Here is a 19,050-nt window from a genome sequence, read left to right as displayed (position 1 = left end):
AGTGTGTGTTAGGTTTTACGTCATTATGGTTTTGAATTATATTTCCCTAATGACTAATGATGTTGAACTTCTTTTCATGTGCTTGTTGGTCATTTGTATATCTCCTTTGGGTAAATGTTTATTAAAGTCTTTTGCCCATTTTAAAATCAGTTTGTCTTTCTTGTTGTTAAGTTGTACAAGTTCTTTAAATAATATGTATACTAGACCTTTATCAGATATATGATTTGCAAATATTTTCTCTCATTCTGTAAGTTGTCTTTTAACTTCCTTGACGTATCTTTGTGCTTAATGGTTTTAATTTTGGGCCGGGCATGGTGGCTTACACCTGTAATCTCAGCACTTTGGGAGGCCGAGGTGGCAGATCACCTGAGGTCAGTAATTCGAGACCAGCCTGGCCAACATGGCAAAACCCCATCTCTACTAAAAATACAAAAATTAGCTGGGTGTGGTGGCAGGCGCCTGTAATCCAAACTACTTGGGAGGCTGAGGCATGAGAATCACTTGAACCTGGGAGGCAGAAAGTTGCAGTGAGCGAAAATTACACCACTGCACTCCAGTCTGGGCAACAAGAGTGACTCTGTCTCAAAAAAAAAAAAAGTTTTAATTTTGTCGAAGTTGAATTTATGTATTTTTTTTCTTTCGTTGTTTGTGGTTTTGTCATGTCTATTAAGAATCCATTACTAGGCCAGGGGTGGTGGGTCATGCCTGTAATCCCAGCACTTTGAAAGGCCAAGGTGGGCAGATCACTTGAGCTTAGGAGTTTGAGACTAGCCTGGGCAACATGGTGAAGCCCTGTCTCTACCAAAAGTACAAAAATTAGCCATGCGTGGTGGCTCGAGCCTGTGGTCCCAGCTACTTGGGAGGCTGAGGTTGGGGGATCACTTGAGCCTGGGAGGTAGAGGTTGCAGTGAGCCGAGATTGTGCCATAGCACTCCAGCCTGGGAAACAGAATACGACCGTATCGGGAAAAAAAAAAAAAAAATCCATTACCACATTCAAGGTAATAAAGATGTTTACTTCTTTTTTAAAAAAAAAACATGTTTGAGAAAACTTTTATTAGAAGATGTCCCAGAAGGCAACATTTTACAATCAGGTAATCAGTAATCACAACTAAATACAAAATTTCAGGTAAACTTGCTTTTCAAAATAAATCAGACCCTTTTAACAGAATTACCCAAGAGTTTTTTTTTCTTGAACAAAAAGAGTTAACACTGCTTTGCAAATGGCACACAAAAATACAATATAAAAAATACTCCCCCCCAGTATACCAAACAGCAGCTGATAAAACACAAGTTATTTAGACCCTTTTAACAGAATTACCGAAGAGTATTTTTTTCTTGTACAAAAAGAGTTAACTCCACTTTGCCAAAGGCATACAAAAATACAATGTAAAAAATACTCCCCCTCAGTGTAATACCAAACAGCAGCTTATAAAACACAAGCTATTCAGACCCTTTTAACAGAATTACCCAAGAGGTTTTTTTTTTTTTTATTTTCTTGTGCAAAAAGAGTTAACACCACTTTGCAAAAGGCATACAAAAATACAATTTACACTTTGGGAGGCCAAGGCAGGCGGATCGCGAGGTCAGGAGATTGAGACCATCCTGGCCAACATGGTGAAATCCCGCCTCTACTAAGAAAAAAAAAAAAAAAAAATTAGCTGGGTGTGGTGGTGCATGGCTGTAATCCCAGGTACTCAGGAGGCTGAGGAAGGAGAATCGCTTGAACCAGGGAGGCGGAGGTTGCAGTGAGCCAAGATCGCACCACTGCACTCTGGCCTGGCGACAGACCCAGACTCCATCTCAAAACAAACAAACAAACAAACAAACAAAAACCCAAAAAACAATATAAAAGGATACTCTCCCCCAGTATAATACCAAACAGCAGCTTATAAAATACAAGCTATTCAGGTGAAACATCAGTAACCTACAATCAACCTGTTCTCCATAGACAGTCTCAAAAGTCAGCTGGCTCTTGTAAACCATGCTCCAGAAGGGTGAAGAGGCTATTTCCAAACATCCCCTGGAGTTCTCTGAGGGCAAGAAGCAACCTCAGAAAGAAACCATTATGGACAATAGATTTGGAAGTAGCAGCTGGTGTTTCAGAGCCACATATAATACTTATCACTCCCCATCCTCCCAACTTCCAAGTAGGCACCTGCTGTCCTAGGCAGAGTTCTGGAGGGGCTGGTCCTTCTCACAGGACAGACTTAGGGGTTCCAGAGGTTACCCACATGACAACTGCGGGGTTGGGTGACTTTCCCAGACTGGAGGCTGCACCTGGATTCCACGTGGAGTTGCAGAGTCCAGCTGGGGCAAAATCTATCATGGAAGCAGGCAGATCACCTGAGGTCAGGAGGGCAAGACCAGCCTGGCCAACATGGTGAAACCCCGTCTCTACTAAAAATACAGAAATTAGCCAGGCATGGTGGCAGGCACTTGTAATCCCAGCTACTCGGAAGGCTCAGGCAGGAGAATCGCTTGAACCCGGGAGGCAGAGGTTGCAGTGAGCCGAGATCATGCCACTGCACTCCAGCCTGGGCAACAAGAGCGAGGCTGCATCTCAAAAAAAAAAAAAAGAAAAAAGAAAAAATCCATCATGGTTGACTAAGCAGAGCTCCCAGAGGCTCATTTTAAACACACAAGGAGGCAAGTCCACGTTGTGGAGCACTAGATGAGTCCCAACAACTCTCCAGAAAACTTCAGAAAGGCCCTGACTCTGCGAAGGACATCTGACTCATTGCAGGCTGGTGTGAGGGCCCAAGGGTGGCTGCAGAGCCAGCAAGCTCCTTGGAGATGCATGAAAGGAACAAGTTTTCATGGTTCTAGTAGAACTTCAAATTCATCAGTCAAGGATTGAGATGAGAGGCAGGTGCGAAAGAGGAAGTGTTACAGTTCTCCCTTCTAAGGTGCCTCACACCTGCCTTGAGAAAAGATTGGGCCTCAAGGGCCCCTCAGAAAACACCTGAGCAGGGATCAAGTTCATGAACCAGGACTCCGAACTTTCCCCAGGCCCCAGGCTAAGACCCATTTCTCTGTGACTTAGGGAAATATTTCTAACCTGCGGGAAAGGGTGCTGTAGAACCCATTGCATAACAGAGGCAGAATGAGACAAGGTCCCTTGTGAGGACTCGAAGTTCCCTCCCTCAGAGAAGAGAGCCCAGAGGGCTTTAAGACAAATTACTTACAGGCAAAGCTCTCTTAAATGTTCTCAGTCACAGCATTGAGAGTGGGAGGAAGGGGGTCAGCCAACATCATAATATATACGTATATACATATATACATTTATACATATATGTAAGGTTTCCAACTCCTCAGCTACTGTAGTGTCTGACAGTGAGGTAATGGTCCACGTTCATCAAGTCTCTGAGCTTGTTTTCACCCAAGACAGCTTGTGTGTCTCCTGGGAAAAAATGGAGCCACAGGGAGAGCGTCCACACCCAGCTGTCCTTGCATTACCCCAGAGACATCCTTTCCTAGCCTAAAGTTCATGTAGAGTGTGAGATTTCTTCCAGGCTGGAGCCCCCAACAACATCCACCACGTGTTGCATAGCATCTGTCAGCCTTTTCTTTTGAGATAGTGAGCCAGGAAGGCCCCAAGGCTCCTCAGTAAGCTGCCCGCTGAGAAGCTAAAGGTGCCAGAAAACACAAGGCACTCCCATGAGCCAGGGAAGAGAGAGAGCTGGGTTTCAAGGTTTCCAAGAATGCAAGCCTTTATATTGTTTGTGCACTGGCTGCAATGCATTCTTCAATCTGCTGTCCAGAGTGTCCTGCTGTAACAAAAATGTACAAGTTACTGAAGGGGAGAGGGAGATCAAAAAGCAAACTTGTGTCTTTTTAAGACCGAACGGTCAGGCTTTTTGGTCAGTAGCTACTGAGGTACTCAATTCTTTTCTGCAATTGCCGACGCTGGCATTCGAGCTGCCTTTTCTCCGTAGCCATCTTCTCCTCGGCCTCCACTAGTTCTTGTAAGTATTCCGTGGCCTTGACTAGGATCATTACTTTGGAAACCCTAGAGCACCTGGCCAGCGCGGGTACCTCGTCCCTCAGGGCCAAGAACCGCGAACGTTGATCATTCCGCCTCTTGCGCTCCAGGGAGCTGTGATACTTCCTCTTGGTCCCATTCTCAGTATCATAACGGATGGGTTTGGGCTGGCAGGACTGGGCAGCCTCACTTGCTACAGGTGGGAGGCTCACAATCTCTTTATCTTCCTCATCATCCTTTCCCCCTGGAGCTTCTCTCTCTAGAGCTTCTTTTGGGGGAATCCTCTTTGGAGCCCCTTCTTGGAAGCAGCTTTCTGGAGGAAAAGGGGCAGCATAGTTGTGCTGTTGCTGGTGGATGGAGATGTGGAAGAGATTCATGCGGGGATCCAGAAGGTCTGCACGCACCGCGATGGTGACCGGCTTCCGCATACTCAAAGACTGCCTCTTCTTTACTGTCACGTCGGTTTCTTCGCCCTCGGAGTCGCTTGGGCTCTCAGACCTGGAGCAGGCCTGGATCTTGGGCTCGCCCAGCAAACAGGGGAAGATAGGCGCTAGGTTGCTGGCTTCGAGCTCAGGAGTGTAGTCGGGGGTGGCGAACTCCTTAGGCGAGTACCCCGAGGGCGCGCCAACTGCAAGCAGGTCACTCGCCGCTCTCTCCAGTGGCTCCTGGGCGGAGAAGCCGCTCCACATGCAGTCACGGCGGATGAGGGAGGCGTAGTTCGGGTCCCAAGCTTTCCAGTAGTCCTGGGATTCCGTCTCGTTCTCAGCGCACCCTACCGGCCACGGTTCCAGGGGACCAAAGCCAAGGGCTGGGTTCCCGGCGGCGGGACCCAAGTCCCAGGGCGGCGGCACCAACTCGAATTTCTTCCAGATGTCCTCGCTGGGCGTCGTGGAGCGGTAGAAATCCTCCCCGCCGTCATAGTCGTAGAAATAGTGCTGGTACGAGTCGCGGTCCATGTTGGCTTGCTTGCTCACGCAGCTTGCCACCTGGAGCAGACTGGTTCCCCTCCAGCTGGGGGCAGCAGGGCATTCCGCACACGCGCACAACGCGCCACCGAGCGCACGACCCGCCCTCTATATTTATTTCTAAGAGGCTTACAATTTTAGCTCTTATATTTAGGTCTTTGGTTCATTTTGAGTTAATTTTTGTATATGGCGTGAGGTAAGGCCCAGCTTCATTCTTTTGCATGTGAATATCCAAGTATTCCAGGACCATTTTTGGAAGAGACTATTCTTTTCCAATTGCATACTCTTGACACCTCTTTGAAAATCAATTGACCTTAGATGTATGGGTTTCCGACTCTCAATTCTATTCCATTGATCTATATGTCTATCCTTATGCCAGTACCACATGGTTTTGATTAAGTGTGGTTTGTAGTACGTTTTGAAATTGAGAAATGCTAGTCCTCCACCATGCCCGGCTATTTTTTCCTTCCTTCCTTTCCTTTCTCTTCCTTCCTTCCTTCCTTCCTTCCTTCCTTCCTTCCTTCCTTCCTTCCTTCCTTCCTTCCTTCTTCTTTCCTTCCCTTTCTTTCTTTCTTTCTTTCTTTCTTTCTTTCTTTCTTTCTTTCTTTCTTTCTTTCTTTCTTTCTTTCTTTCTTTCTTTCTTTCTTTCGTCACCCAGGTTGGAGTGCAGTGGCTCGATTTCTGCTCACTGCGACCTCCACCTCCTGAGTTCAAGAGATTATCCGACCTCAGCCTCCCAAGTAGCCGGGACTACAGGCGCCCCGGGCCACCATGTCTGGCTAATTTGTTTTTTTATTTTTTAAATTTTTTTAATGGAGACGAGGTTTCGCCATGTTGACCCAGCTGGTTTTGACTCCTGACCTCCAGTGGTCGGCAAGCCTCAGCCTCCTAAAATGCTGGGATTACAGGTGTGAGCCAATGAGCTCTGCCTGCAGCATGGCTATCTTAGTGATAATTTTTTAATATTTACTTTTCAGATTGTTCATTGTTAGTGTATATAAATATAAATGATGATTTTTGTATGTTGCCCTTGTATCCTGCATCTTTGCTTAATCCATTTATTAGCCCCAATTTTCTTTTTTCTTTTTTTTGAAATGGAGTCTCGCTCTGTCACCCAGGGTGGAATGCAGTGACTTGATCTCAGCTCACTGCAACCTCCACCTCCCGGGTTCAAGAGATTCTCCTGCCTCAGCCTCCCAAGTAGCTGGCTCTACAGGTGACCGCCACCATGCCTGGCTAATTTTTGTATTTTTTGTAGAGACGAGGCTTAGCCATGTTGGCCAGGAGGGTCTCAAACTCCTGACCTCAAGTAATCCACCTGCCTCGGCCTCCCAAAGTGCTGGGATTACCAGCATGAGCCACCACGCCCGGCCTATTAGCCCTAAGTTTTTAAAAAAGATTTTCTATATATAAGATTGTGTCAGCAGGGCTCAGTGGCTCATGCCTGTAATCCCAGCACTTGGCCAAGGCAGGCGGGTCACCTGAAGTCAGGAGTTTCAGCCTGGCCAACTCTACTAAAAATACAAAAATTAATCAGACATGGTGGCCAGCGCTTGTGTTCCCAGCTACTGGGGAGGCCGAGGTAGGAGGATGGCTTGAACCAGGGAGGCCTAGGCTGCAGTGGGCTGAGATTGCGCCACTGCACTCCAGCCTGGGTGACAATGTGAGACCCTGTCTCAAAAAAAAAAAAAAAAAAATCATGTTGTCTGCAAAGATAATTTTACTTTTTGTAATTTGAATGACTTTTATTTATTTATCTTGACTAAATGCTCTCGTTAGAACTTTCAGAACAATGTTGAATAGACGTATTGAGAGCAGACATCCTTGTGTTGTTACTGATCCCTGTGGTAAAGCTTCCAGTCTTTTGCCATTGAGTATGAGGTGAGCTATGAGTTTTTCATACATGCTCTTTATCAGGTTGGGGAATTTCACTTCTATTCGTAGATTGCTGAGTGTTTAAGTCAACTTTATATTCCTGGGATAAATCCCACTTGGTCATCATATTATTATATAATTCTGTTTATATGTTACCTGATTCATTTGCTAGTATTATATTTTGTTTAGTGTTTTGCTTTAATAATCATAAAGGATATTGGTCTTTGGTTTTATTTTTGTGATGCATACGGGTTTAGTTTCAGGATAATACTTACCTCATAAAAATGTGTTAGGAAGTGCTCCTTCTTTTCTGTTGTTTAGAAGAGTTTGAGAAGGATAGGTGTTAATTTTTGTTTAAACACTTGGTAGAATTCGCTCTTGAAGCTGTCTGGTCTTGAAGGTTTTTTTTTTCGTGGGAAAATTTTTATTATTAGCTCAATATCTTTACTTGTTCCAAGTCTATAAAGATTTTCTATTTCTTCTTGGGTCTGTCTTGTGTTTCTAGGAATTTGTCTATGTTGTCTAGAGTATCCAATTGTTCATACTATTCCCATATAATACTTTTTATTTCTATATAGGTTGATGGTAATGTGTCTTCTTTTATTCTGATTTTAGTCATCTGGTTTTTTTTCTGGTTTGTTTGTTTTTTTATTGGTCAGTCTAGCTAAAGGTTTCTCAGTTTTGGTGATCTTTTCAAATACCAAAATTTGGTTTCATTCATTTTCTCTGCTTTTTTTTTTCTTTTTTCCAGCTTTATTGAGGTATAATTGACAAATAAAAATTGTATGTATTCAAGGTGTACAGTATGATTTGATACATGTATGTGTGGTGAAATGATTATCACAAATTATTTAACACATCAATCAGTATAGTTACCATTGTGTATATGTGTGTATGTGGTGAAGACACAAAGAGAAATATACTCTCTTTGTAAATTTCAAGGAAACAATGCAGTATTAACTATAATCATGATGCTGTCTATTACATTTCAGAATTTATTCATCTTTTTACTGAAAGTTTGTACCCTTCAGTGAACATCTCCCCATTTTTCCCACTCCCCAGTCCCTGGCAACTACCGTTCTACTCTCTGCTTCAATGAATGTGTCTTTTTTATAGCTAAATATATTTCACTATATACCACGTTTTCTTTATCCATTCATCCATAAAGGGACCCTTAGGTTGTTTCTATATCTTGCCTATTGTAAATAATGCTGCAATGAACATGTGGGTGCAGATATTTTTTGAGATACTGATTTTCTTTCCTTTGTATATATGCTTAGAGGTGGGATTGATAGATCATATGGTAATTCTATTTTTATTTTTGGGGGGAATCTCCATATTGTTTTCTATAGTGGCTACACCAAGTTACATTCCCATCAACAGTGTGCAAGAGTTCCCTTTTCTGCAAACCCTCACTAACACTTATTATTGCTTGTCTTTTTGATAATAGTCATTCTAACAGGTGTAAGGTGATAGCTCATTGTGGTTTCAACATGCAGTAACCTGATGACTGGTGATGTTGAGCACCTTTTCATATACCTGTTGGCCATTTGTATGTTTTCTTTGGAAAAATGTCTATTTGGATCCTTTGCACGTTTGTTAATCAGGTTATTTGTTCTTTTGCTATTGAGTTGAGTTCCTTATAAATTTTGCATATAAACGCTTCATCAGATACCTAAGACATCCATGCCATAGAAACACTTGCCTCTGGGCCGGGCACAGTGGCTCACGCCTGTAACCCCAGCACTTTGGGAAGCCGAGGGGGGCGGATCACCTGAGGTCAGGAGTTTGAGACCAGCCTGGCCAACATGGTGAAACCCTGTCCCTACTAAAAATACAAAAAATAAAAAAAACAAAAACAAAAAAAACATTAGCCGGGCGTGGGGGCAGGTACCTGTAATCCCAGCTACTTGGGAGGTTGAGGCAGGAGAATCGCTTGAAACCGGGAGGCAGAGGTTGCAGTGAGCTGAGATTGCACCATTGCACCCCAGCCTGGGCAACAAGAGTGAGACTCCATCTCAAAAAAAAAAAAAAAAGAAAAAAAAGAAAAATGAAACAATTGCCTCTGAATGTTTTTGAGAAATCCCCCCTGGGGAAAAGCTGTTAGCACTGTGTTCCTGATAAAGGCACGCCTTTCAAACCAGTCGTCCAGGGAGCCTGTGAACAAATCAAATAATGACAATTTGGGGAGAATGAGTTCTTCTCTGCTCCCCTCAGTACTGGGAATGTAACTTTTTATTTTCAAAGCTACTGCTGAGCTAGGGAGGAGGGAGTGGAATGGGACACATTAAAATATCACAAAGCTCACTCTTGTAAGATTCAGCCACTTTTTTTGAATATGTGCTTCCCAGGTTGTTGCAAGACTTTGGTTAATTTCCAGAGTTCTGAAACCGTTGAGTCTGACTGTTTTTGTCAATTTTTCATTGTTTTAATGGAGAAGTGGAAATTTGGAGTTCCTTTCTTTGCTATTTTCACTAACATCACTCCAGCGAATGTTTTAATAATGCACTTAGTAACGGGTTTAGAATCCCTTGCCCTTGACTTCCCTAACCCTCAACATCAAATTCTACCTCTGCTCCTGGGACCCTGCTAGGGAAAGTTGCAAACAGGTAAAGGTCAGGTTCTATTATTTATTTATGCTCTCCACCTCAGTTATGTTCTCTACATTGCAGTCTTTCCATTCCTCCCCTATTGACTACAAGTAGCTGTTCCAAATTTCTTCCACTCTCCTCAAGTTTTGCATACAATTCCTGTCTGTCTCACTTTGTCCTCATGAATTCCACAATTCAAAATCTATTTGTATCTTGTTTGTATTTCTCTTAGTAGTGGAGGTCTGAGGTCAAACCTCCTTAATTTAATTCCTGCCTTGATTTAATTCCTGCATTTATGTTTACTAGCTGTGTAATATTGAACAATTTACCCCTCACTTTGTCTCAGTTTTCTCATTCTCAAAGTATCAGTGTAAGGATTAAATAAAATAATCCATGTACAGCTCTTAGAACAGTTTCTTCAATACATCTTCACTATCAGCCTCATCATTATCAGCATCATCATCATCATTATCACCATCATCATAATTACCCCGTTACTCCTATCTTTAAAGCATGTGTCTGTCCTCAATACCAGTGTTAACCTGTGCTCTCTTGACCCCATCTCTTCTATTATTTGTACTGAAATGATTTCCTGCCTTAAATATTTAGTACTGACTCTTCTCCCTTGGCCTGAAACTCATTCAAGTATGAAGATCTTTAAAAATTCAAAAACAAAAGGAAAAGTAAAAATAAAATACAAAAACCAAACAGAAAACCTAATACCACTCTCTCCCACAAACTGCTAGTCTATCTTTTCCTTTCCTGCCAAATTTCTCCAAAGTTCCCTTTTGTTACTCATTGATCTCTTCCAATCTAGATTCTATCCGCCCACAACATTGCTGTAAGGCAATGGCCTAATTCTTCAATTCAAATAACCTTTTCAGTTCTCATTCTCCTGATCTCACTATAATATCTAATAGGCTTTACCTGGTTTCTCTTAACACTAACTTCTTCTGGGTCTTTGCCCATTTCTTCCTATGTTTTCATTCTGGCTCCTTTATTGGGACAGGGGTCAGTCTTCAGCTGCTTGTCTGCACTCGAGGGAGTGTGGAACATCTTATGTCTCATAGTTTTCACTAGTTTCGTTATACCTCTGTTCCAGTCCTGTTAGTGGGAGGCAAATTTAGTGCCTCAGTCCTAAGTAAAACCTGTAAAAGCTATGCCAAGCAAGCCAGCTTTGGTGCGCTAGAATGTATAGAATCCATAGCGTCTTTTAACGTTACTCTTGGATTCCTATAACAGAATCTCTGTATCTGCCCACTTCCATGCATCCTGCAGATGATTGACAGATATTCCTGAAACATACAAATAGCTAACAAGGTCATAGACAGGAGGGGCAGGAAAAGTAGTAGGGGGAGGGGAAGAAGAAGAGGAAGAACAAGAAGAGGAAGGAGAAGTAGAAGAGGAAGAAGCAGCAGCAAAAGCTGCCTTATACATCATAATTATATAAAATACAATTAAAATGCATTTTTATAACTTCATGCAGTTTTAGTAATATAGTTGCTAACATTTTATATTTAATTAACATAGGCTTTCTGAAAAGGTTTATTGCTAGGCTTCCTTTAATGAAGAGCTATTTGGGCTGGGCACACTGGCTCAGCCTGTAATCCCAGCACTTTGGGAGGCCAAGGTGGGCGGATCACTTGTGCTCAGGAGTTTGAGACCAGCCTGCCAACGTGGTGAAACCCCGTCTCTACTTAAAAAATATAAAAATTAGCCAGGCGTGGTGACCTGCACCTGTTGTCCCAGCTACCCAGGAGGCTGAGACAAGAAAATTGCTTGAACCCAGGAAGCCGGAGGTTTCTGTGAGCCCAGATTACGCCACTGCACTCCAGCCTGGGTGACAGAGCTAGACTCTGTCTCAAAAAAATAAAAAATAAAGAGCTCTTTATATGTAGCCCTACCTTTTACATTAAAACAATATACATGCTAAAGTCTTCACAAAGTCAATTTCTTAATATGTTGAGGCACCATATAGTTTTGTTTACATTATTTCCTAGAAAACCAATGGAAGGTAAATTTTAGCTTAGTTCAAGTCGAACTATTTGAAAACAATGAAAATTTCCAAGTATTTTAAATGTAACTGAAGATTATGCTAGCAAGCTTTTCTGGGGCCTGGTTGCTCAATCAGTCCTGGATTTAAAAAATAAATAAGTAAAAGAATAGTTAGAACAAGTAGGAAGTGGGAGAATGCTAGCACAGTCAATGAGAGAAAGTGACAGTGATGCCTTGCCATACCAGGATTCAAAGATAATAGCTTCAAACCTGTGAAATAGTAAAGGTACAGTAGTCATGATGAAAATAGTCTGAGCCACAATTGAGTTCTAGGTCTGTCTTACTCTAGAGCTTATGCTTTTTAATTACTAGGTTATATACTGCCTCTCTTGTATCTGTATCATGTCAATTCTCTGATAAAAATCTGGATTTACAGGATGAAGACCAAACTTCTCTGCTGTCTTTCAAGCTCCGCCTTAATTTTTCCTCCACCTACCTAGCCAGTCTTATTCTCTGATAACCCCTAAAGCAATCATGCAATTTAGTCAGATCAGTTTCCATACTGTGCATCAAATCTGCCGTGTCCATTTCTTTTCTTTTCTTTTTTTTTTTAGGCAAGGTCTCACTCTGTTGCCTAGGCTGGAGTGAAGTGGCCCGACCTCGGCTCACTGCAACTTCCACCTCCTGGGTTCAAGCAATTCTCCTGCCTCAGCCTTCCTGGTAGCTGGGATTACAGGCACCAGCCACAACATCTAGCTAATTTTTTCTTTTTTTTTTTTTTGAGACAGAGTCTGACTCTGCCACCCAGGCTGGAGTGCAGTGGTGCGATCTTGGCTCACTGCAACTTCCACCTCCCAAGTTCGAGCAATTCTCGTGCCTCAGCCTCCTGAGTAGCTGTGATTACAGACATGCGCTACCACACCTTGCTAATTTTTGTGTTTTTAGTAGAGATGGGGTTTCACCATGTTGGCCAGGCTGGTCTGGAACTCCTGGCCTCAAGTGATCTGCCCGCCTCGGCCTCTCAAAGTGCTGGGATTACAGGCGTGAGCCACCGTTCCTGGCCCAATAAAAAATCAGTTTTAAAAAACAAGATGAAAAAATTGTGTCTTACAGATGACAAATTCTGTTGGTGTTCAGAGCAATAAGAGATCAAGGAAAGCTTCGTATAGCTAGGTCTTGATTTGGCTTTGAAGGATGGCTAAGATTTGAGAATTCCAGGTAAATGAAGGCCCAGAATTAGAAATGAACATGGCAGGCTGGGTACGGTGGCTCACACCTGTAATCCCAGCATTTTGGGAGGCCGAAGTGGGCAGATTACTTGAGGCCAAGAATTCGAGACCAGCCTGGCCAACATGACGAAACTCTGTCTCTACATAAAATACCAAAATTAGCAATGCGTGGTGGTGCTTGCCTGTAATCCCAGCTACTAGGGAGGCTGAGGCACAAGAATTGCTTGAACTTGGGAGACAAGAGGTTGCAGTGAGCCAAGATCCTGCCACTGCACTCCAGCCTGGTCGACAGAGCATGACTGTCTCAAAAAAAGAAAAGAAAAGAAAGATTTTTTATTGAGTTATACACATAACATACAATTCACCTTTTTAGAGTATACAATTTAGTAGTTGTTAGTATATTCACAAAGATGTGCAACCATGTTTTGATTGCCTGCTCTTCACCCACTGGTGAGGGAGAGAGTCCCATCCTAGGGTTATGGGGATGGCCAAACACATGACACCTGTCACGGGCAGATGAGATTGATAGCAGTTTATTAATCACAGATACTCAAAGCCCATAGAATGACACAGCGTGCTATACAGGCCCACACAGATGTTATACTCAGGAACAGAGTGAGAGATCAAGTGGGTGAGGTGGAAGGTAGGTTTTGTAGTATCCAGAGGGCAAAGTGACCCTTGGTTTCCATGAAAGGATGTGATTGGCTTGTTTGAATAATTCCACATACTGGTAGGGACCTGAAATCTGCTGCAGCAGTTTTGCCTAAGGATGCTTGCAGTTGAACCATTAGAGCCACAGCCTCCCTCCCATTTCAGACGTCAAAGCAGCACAGAATATTGAACCTTAATTTTAGGTCTTACACCACAGACCATCAACTATTCTTCTTCTTTTCTTTTCTTTTTTTCTTCTTCTTCTTCGTCTTCTTTTTTTTTTTTTTTTTTTGATGGAGTCTTGCTCTGTGGCCCAGACTGCAGTGCGGTGGCGCAATCTTGGCTCACTTTGACCTTTGCTTCCCAGATTCAGTGATTCTCCTGCCTCCGCCTCCCGAGTCACTGCGCCCTGCCGTGTCACCTTTTCTATGTATAGAACCTTTTAATCACCCCAAAAACAACCCCCATGCTCATGAGCAGTCACTCCACATCTTAGTCAGTTTGAGCTACTATAACAAAGTACCACAGAGTGGTGGCTTATAAAAAACAGGAATTTATTTCTCACAGTTCTGGAGGCTGGAAGTCTGAGATCAGAGTGCCAGCATGGTCACATTCTGGCAAAGGCTCTCTTCCAGGCTGCAGACTGCTGACTTCCTCACATGTATCCTCACAAGGTAGGAAAGGAAGCTAACTAGTTCTGTGGCCTCTCCTTACAGGAACATTAATCCCATTTGTGAGGGCTCTACCCTCATAATCAAATTACTTCCCAAAGGACCCACTTCTTATTGCCATCACATTGGAATTAGGGTTTAAACTTCTGAATTCTGTAGGGGACACAAATATTTAGTCTGTAACACTTCACTTCTCTCCTCTTCCCAGACCTAGGCAACCATTAATCCACTTTCTGTCACTGTGGATTTGCTTATTCTGAGCATTTCATACAATGAGAATCATACAATATATGGCCTTTGTGTCTGACTTCTTTTTTTCTATTTTCTTGCTTTTTTCTCATTTTTTTCTTTTTTTGTTTATTTATTTTTACTTATTTATTTTTGTGTCTGGCTTCTTTTTAAAATTTTTTGATAATTTATTTTTTCTTTATAGAGATGGGATCTCACTATGTTCCCCAGAATGGTCTTGAACTCCTGGACTCAAGCAATCCTTCCAATTTGGCCTCCCAAAGTGCTGGTATTACAAGCATGAGCCACTGAACCCAGCCCTTAAAACTTTTTATTTTTATTTTTACTTTTTTAGAGGCAAAGTCTCAATCTGTCACCCAGGATAGAATGCAGTGGTATGATTGTAACTTGCACTAACCTCAAATTCCTGGGTTCAAGGCATTCTCCTGCCTCAGCCTTCCATGTAGCTATGACTACAGATGTGTGCCACCACACCCAGCTACTTTTTAATTTTTATTTTTTTGTAGAGATGGAGTCTTGCTATATTGCCCAGGCTGGTCTCAAGTTTCTGGCCTCAAGTGATGTTCCCCCAGTCAGACTCCCAAAGTTTTGGGATTACAGTTGTTAGCCACCACAACTGGCCTCCGGCTTCTTTTACTTAGCATAATGTTTTTGAGATTCATTTATGTTGCAGCATGTGTCAGTACTTCCGTCCTTTGTGTGACTCTGTAATAGTCCACTGTAAGAATCTGCCATGTTTTGTTTGTCCATTCATCAACTGATGGACAATTGTGTTTTTCCCCATGTTGGTTGTTATGAATAATAATTCTATGAATATTCATGTACACTTTTTTTGTGTGGACATATGTTTTCAACTCTTTTTTGTACATATCTAAGACTAATTGCTGGATCTATAGAAAATATATGTTTAAACTTTTGAGGAACCTCTAGACTATTTTCCAAAGCACCATTTTACGTTTTACTTTACTACACTAGCAAAATATGAAGCCTCCAATTTCTCCACATCCTTGCCATCATTGATTATTTTCCATCTTTTTTATTATAGCCAGCCTATTAGGTGTGAAGTGGTATCTCATTTGGAGAGAGGACAAGAATTCAAGACAAGCCTGGGCATCATAGCAAGAGCCCATCTCTACAACAAAAAGATTTTTTAAAAAATTAGCCGGACATGCTGACTCACACCTGTAGTCCTAGATACTCAGAAGGCTGAGATGGGATCCCTTGAGCCCAGAAGTTCAAGGCTGTAGTGGGCTGTGATCACGCCACTGCACTCCAACCTGGGTGACAGAATGAGACCCCAACTCAAAAAACATACTTCAGCTTTTACCTAATGTCTTTATTCTGTTCCAAGATGCCACTGAGGATAACACATTGCATTTAGCCATCATGTCTCCCTAAGCTCCTTTTGGCATGACAGTTTCTCATATTGTCCTTGACAATTTGGATGAGTACTGGGCACGTGTTTTCCAGGATGTCCTGCTATTGGGATTTATCATATTTCTCATTGTTAGACAGGGGTGAGGGTACTTACTGTGAGCATGGCTCATCACTGTCGATGTTGATTTGTATCATCTGGCTGAAGTAGTGTTCGTCAAGCTTCTCCACTGCGAAGTCACTCTTTGTCTCTCCTTTTCTGTAACGTACTCTGAAGGAAGCCTCTATGCACAGCCTGTACTTAAGGAGTGAGGAGCTAAGCTTCACCTTTTTGAGAGTAGATTATCTACATAAATTATTTGGAATTCTTCTGCACAGGAGACTTGTCTCTTCTTGTTTATTTACTTAATTATTTATTTATATGAGTATGAACACAATTTTATACTTTAATGAGTTATACTCCAATATTTATTTATCCATTTTTACAAGTTCTATTCAAAATTTTACTAGAGACACTAGTCAGAGCAATTAGGCAAGGAAAAGAAATAAAAACCATCTAGATTGGAAAGGAAGACTAACTCTATTTTCATATAATATAATTTTGTGTATAGAAAAATATTAACAAATAAATTTAAAAAAAAGAAAAAGAAAAACACACAGAGGCCAGGCATGGTGGTTCATGCCTGTAATCCTAGCACTTTGGGAGGCCAAGGCAGGCAGATCACTTGAGGCCAGGAGTTCTAGACCAGCCTGGGCAACATGGAGAAACCCTGTCTCTACTAAAAATATGAAAATTAGCCTGGCATGGTGACCGAGCCTGTAATCCCAGCTACTCAGGAAGTTGAGACATGAGAATTGCTTGAACCCAGGAGGTAGATGTTGCAGTGAGCCAAGATTGTGCCTGGGCAACAGAGTGAGACCCTGTCTCAAAAATAAAAGAAAAAGAAAACCACAAAGAATGCTTCAAAAACTCTTAGAGCTAGAGACTGGGCACAGTGGCTCACACCTGTAATCCCAGCACTTTGAGAGGCTGAGGGGGGCAGATCACTTGAGGTCAGGAGTTCGAGACTAGGCTGGCCAACATGGTGAAACCCCCATCTCTACTAAAAATACGAAATAATAATAATTAGCCAGATATGGTGGTGCACACCTGTAATCCCAGCTACTTGGGAGGCTGAGACAGGAGAATTGCTTGAACCTGGGAGGTAGAGGTTGCAGTGAGCTGAGACCATGCCATCACACTCCAGCCTGGGCAACAGTGCAAGACTCCATCTCAAAACAAAACAAAACAAAACAAAAAAAGCTCTTAGAGTCAATAAACAAGTTCAGCAAAATTGTAGTAAAAATAATTTGTATTTCTATACAGTAGCAATGAACAATCTGAAAATGAATTAAGAAAACAATTCTACTTATAATAGCATTAAAAAATAAAAAAGTTAGAAATAATTTTTTTTAAAGAACAGTATGACTTGTACATGGAAAACCACAAAATACTGTTTAAAGGAATTAAAGAAAACATAAATAAATGAGAAGACATTTCATGGTCATGAATTGGAAGATTTAATATTGGTAAGGTAGAAATACTACAAATTAATCTACAAATTCAACACAAGCTCTATTAAAATCCAAACTGGTTTCATTTTTTAAAATCGGCAAGCTGATTCTAAAATTCATATGGAAATGCAAGTGACCTGGAAATGTCCAAACAATCATGAAAAAGATGAACGAAGAGGAACGAAGTTGGAGAAATCACACATCCCAGTTTTGAAACTTTCTACAAAGGTACAGTAATAAAAAAGCATGTGGTATTGGCATAAGGATAGTAATATAGATTAATGGGATAGAATTAGTAGTCCAAAAATAAAGCCATACATTTATGGCCAATTGATTTTCAATAAGGGTGCTAAGACTCTTCAATGTTGGGCATCAATCTTTTTTTTAACAAATGGTGCTAGGACAACTGTACATACACATGATCCTGACCTCATCTCATATATAAAAATTATTTAAAGATAGATCAAATACCTAAATGTAAGAGCTAAAACTACAACTCTTAGAAGAAAACATAGGTATAAAACTTTTTGATCTTAGATTAGGCAATGATTTGGTATGAATTTTCACGACCTGGGCTAGGCAACTGTTTCTTAGCCATGACACAAAAAGCACAAGCAACCAAATAAAAAGTAGATAAATTGGACTTTGTTAAAATTAAAAATATTTGCACTTTAAAGGACATTATCAAGAAAGTAAAACGACAATGCATGGAATAGGAGAAAATATTAATATTTTTGAACTATATATCTAATATGGGACTAATATCCAGAATATATAAAGAAGCATTACAACTGAATAATAAAGTAACAACTTAATTAAAAATGGACAAAGAAAGAAGCCAGCCAGTACCAAGGGGGATCGCGCTAAACCATTCATGAGAAATCCGTGCCCACGGTTCAATCACTTCACACCAGGCCCCACCTCCAACACCGGGGATTATATTTCAATATGAGATTTGGGCAGGGACACACTATATTACTCTCATAAGGGCTATATACTGTATAATTTCAATTATATGACATTTGGAAAAAGGCAAAACATAGAGACAATAAAAAGAACAGTGGTAATGAGCAAAGGGTAGGGAGCTGATATAGTGTGGATGTGTATCCCTGCCTAAATCTCATTGAAATATATTCCATGATGTTGGAGGTGGGGCCTGGTGGGGAGTGATTGGCTCATGGTGGCAGATTTCTCATGAATGGCTTAGCACTACTCTCCCTGGTACTGTCCTCATGGTAGAGAGTGAGTTTTCATGAGATCAGGTCATTTAAAAATGTGTAGTACCTCCCCACTGGCTCTCTTGCTCCTGCCTTCACCATGTAACATGCAAGCTCCCTCTTGGCCTTCCTCCATGATTGTAAGCTTCCAGAGGCTTCCCCAGAAGCAGATGTTGCTATGCTTCCTGTACAGTCTGCAGAACTGTGAGCCAATTAAACATTTTTCTTTATTAAATTACCCAGTCTCCGTTTTTTTTGTTTGTTGTTGTTTTGTTTTTTGAGATGGAGTCTTGCTCTGTCACCCAGTCTGGAGTGCCGTGGTGCTATCTCAACTCACTGCAACCTCCGTCTCCCGGGTTCAAGCGATTCTCCTACCTCAGCCTCCCAAGTAGCTGGGACTACAGGTGTGTATCCCCACGCCCAGCTAATTTTTGTATTTTTAGTAGAAACGGGGTTTCACCATGTTGGCCAGGCTAGTCTCGAACTCCTGACCTCGGGTGATCCACCCACCTCGGCCTGCCAAAGTGCTGGGATTACAGGCGTGGGCCACTGCGCCCAGCCTCAGTTAATTCTTTATAGCAATGCAAGAATGGCCTAATATAGAAAGTAAGCAAATACCCTTCTATTTTTAATTTTTTGAGCATATTTGTCACAAAGGATGTTTAATTTTGTCAAATGCTTTTTCTGTATCTATT

The 19,050-nt window shown here is 41.7% G+C and overlaps 1 protein-coding gene across 1 annotated transcript; it reads right to left on the bottom strand.

Moving 5' to 3' along the window:
• Window positions 1-1,075: 1,075 nt before the first annotated feature.
• Window positions 1,076-4,963, bottom strand: LOC702006 (putative myc-like protein MYCLP1). Its single transcript, XM_015127943.3, has one exon. It carries the CDS (start codon window positions 4,938-4,940, stop codon window positions 3,864-3,866), a length of 1,077 nt encoding a protein of 358 aa, XP_014983429.1. The 5' UTR covers window positions 4,941-4,963; the 3' UTR covers window positions 1,076-3,863.
• Between the last annotated feature and the right edge of the window lie 14,087 nt (window positions 4,964-19,050).

Source organism: Macaca mulatta, chromosome X (genome assembly GCF_049350105.2).
Source record: "Macaca mulatta isolate MMU2019108-1 chromosome X, T2T-MMU8v2.0, whole genome shotgun sequence".
Taxonomy (NCBI): domain Eukaryota; kingdom Metazoa; phylum Chordata; class Mammalia; order Primates; family Cercopithecidae; genus Macaca; species Macaca mulatta.
The sequence above is the reverse complement of the archived record's forward strand: the minus strand, read 5'-3'. Positions and strand labels throughout refer to the sequence as shown.

Excerpts from the sequence above, each read along its gene's own strand:
- LOC702006 (XM_015127943.3), bottom strand. The coding sequence starts at position 4,940 with ATGGACCGCGACTCGTACCAGCACTATTTCTACGACTATGACGGCGGG.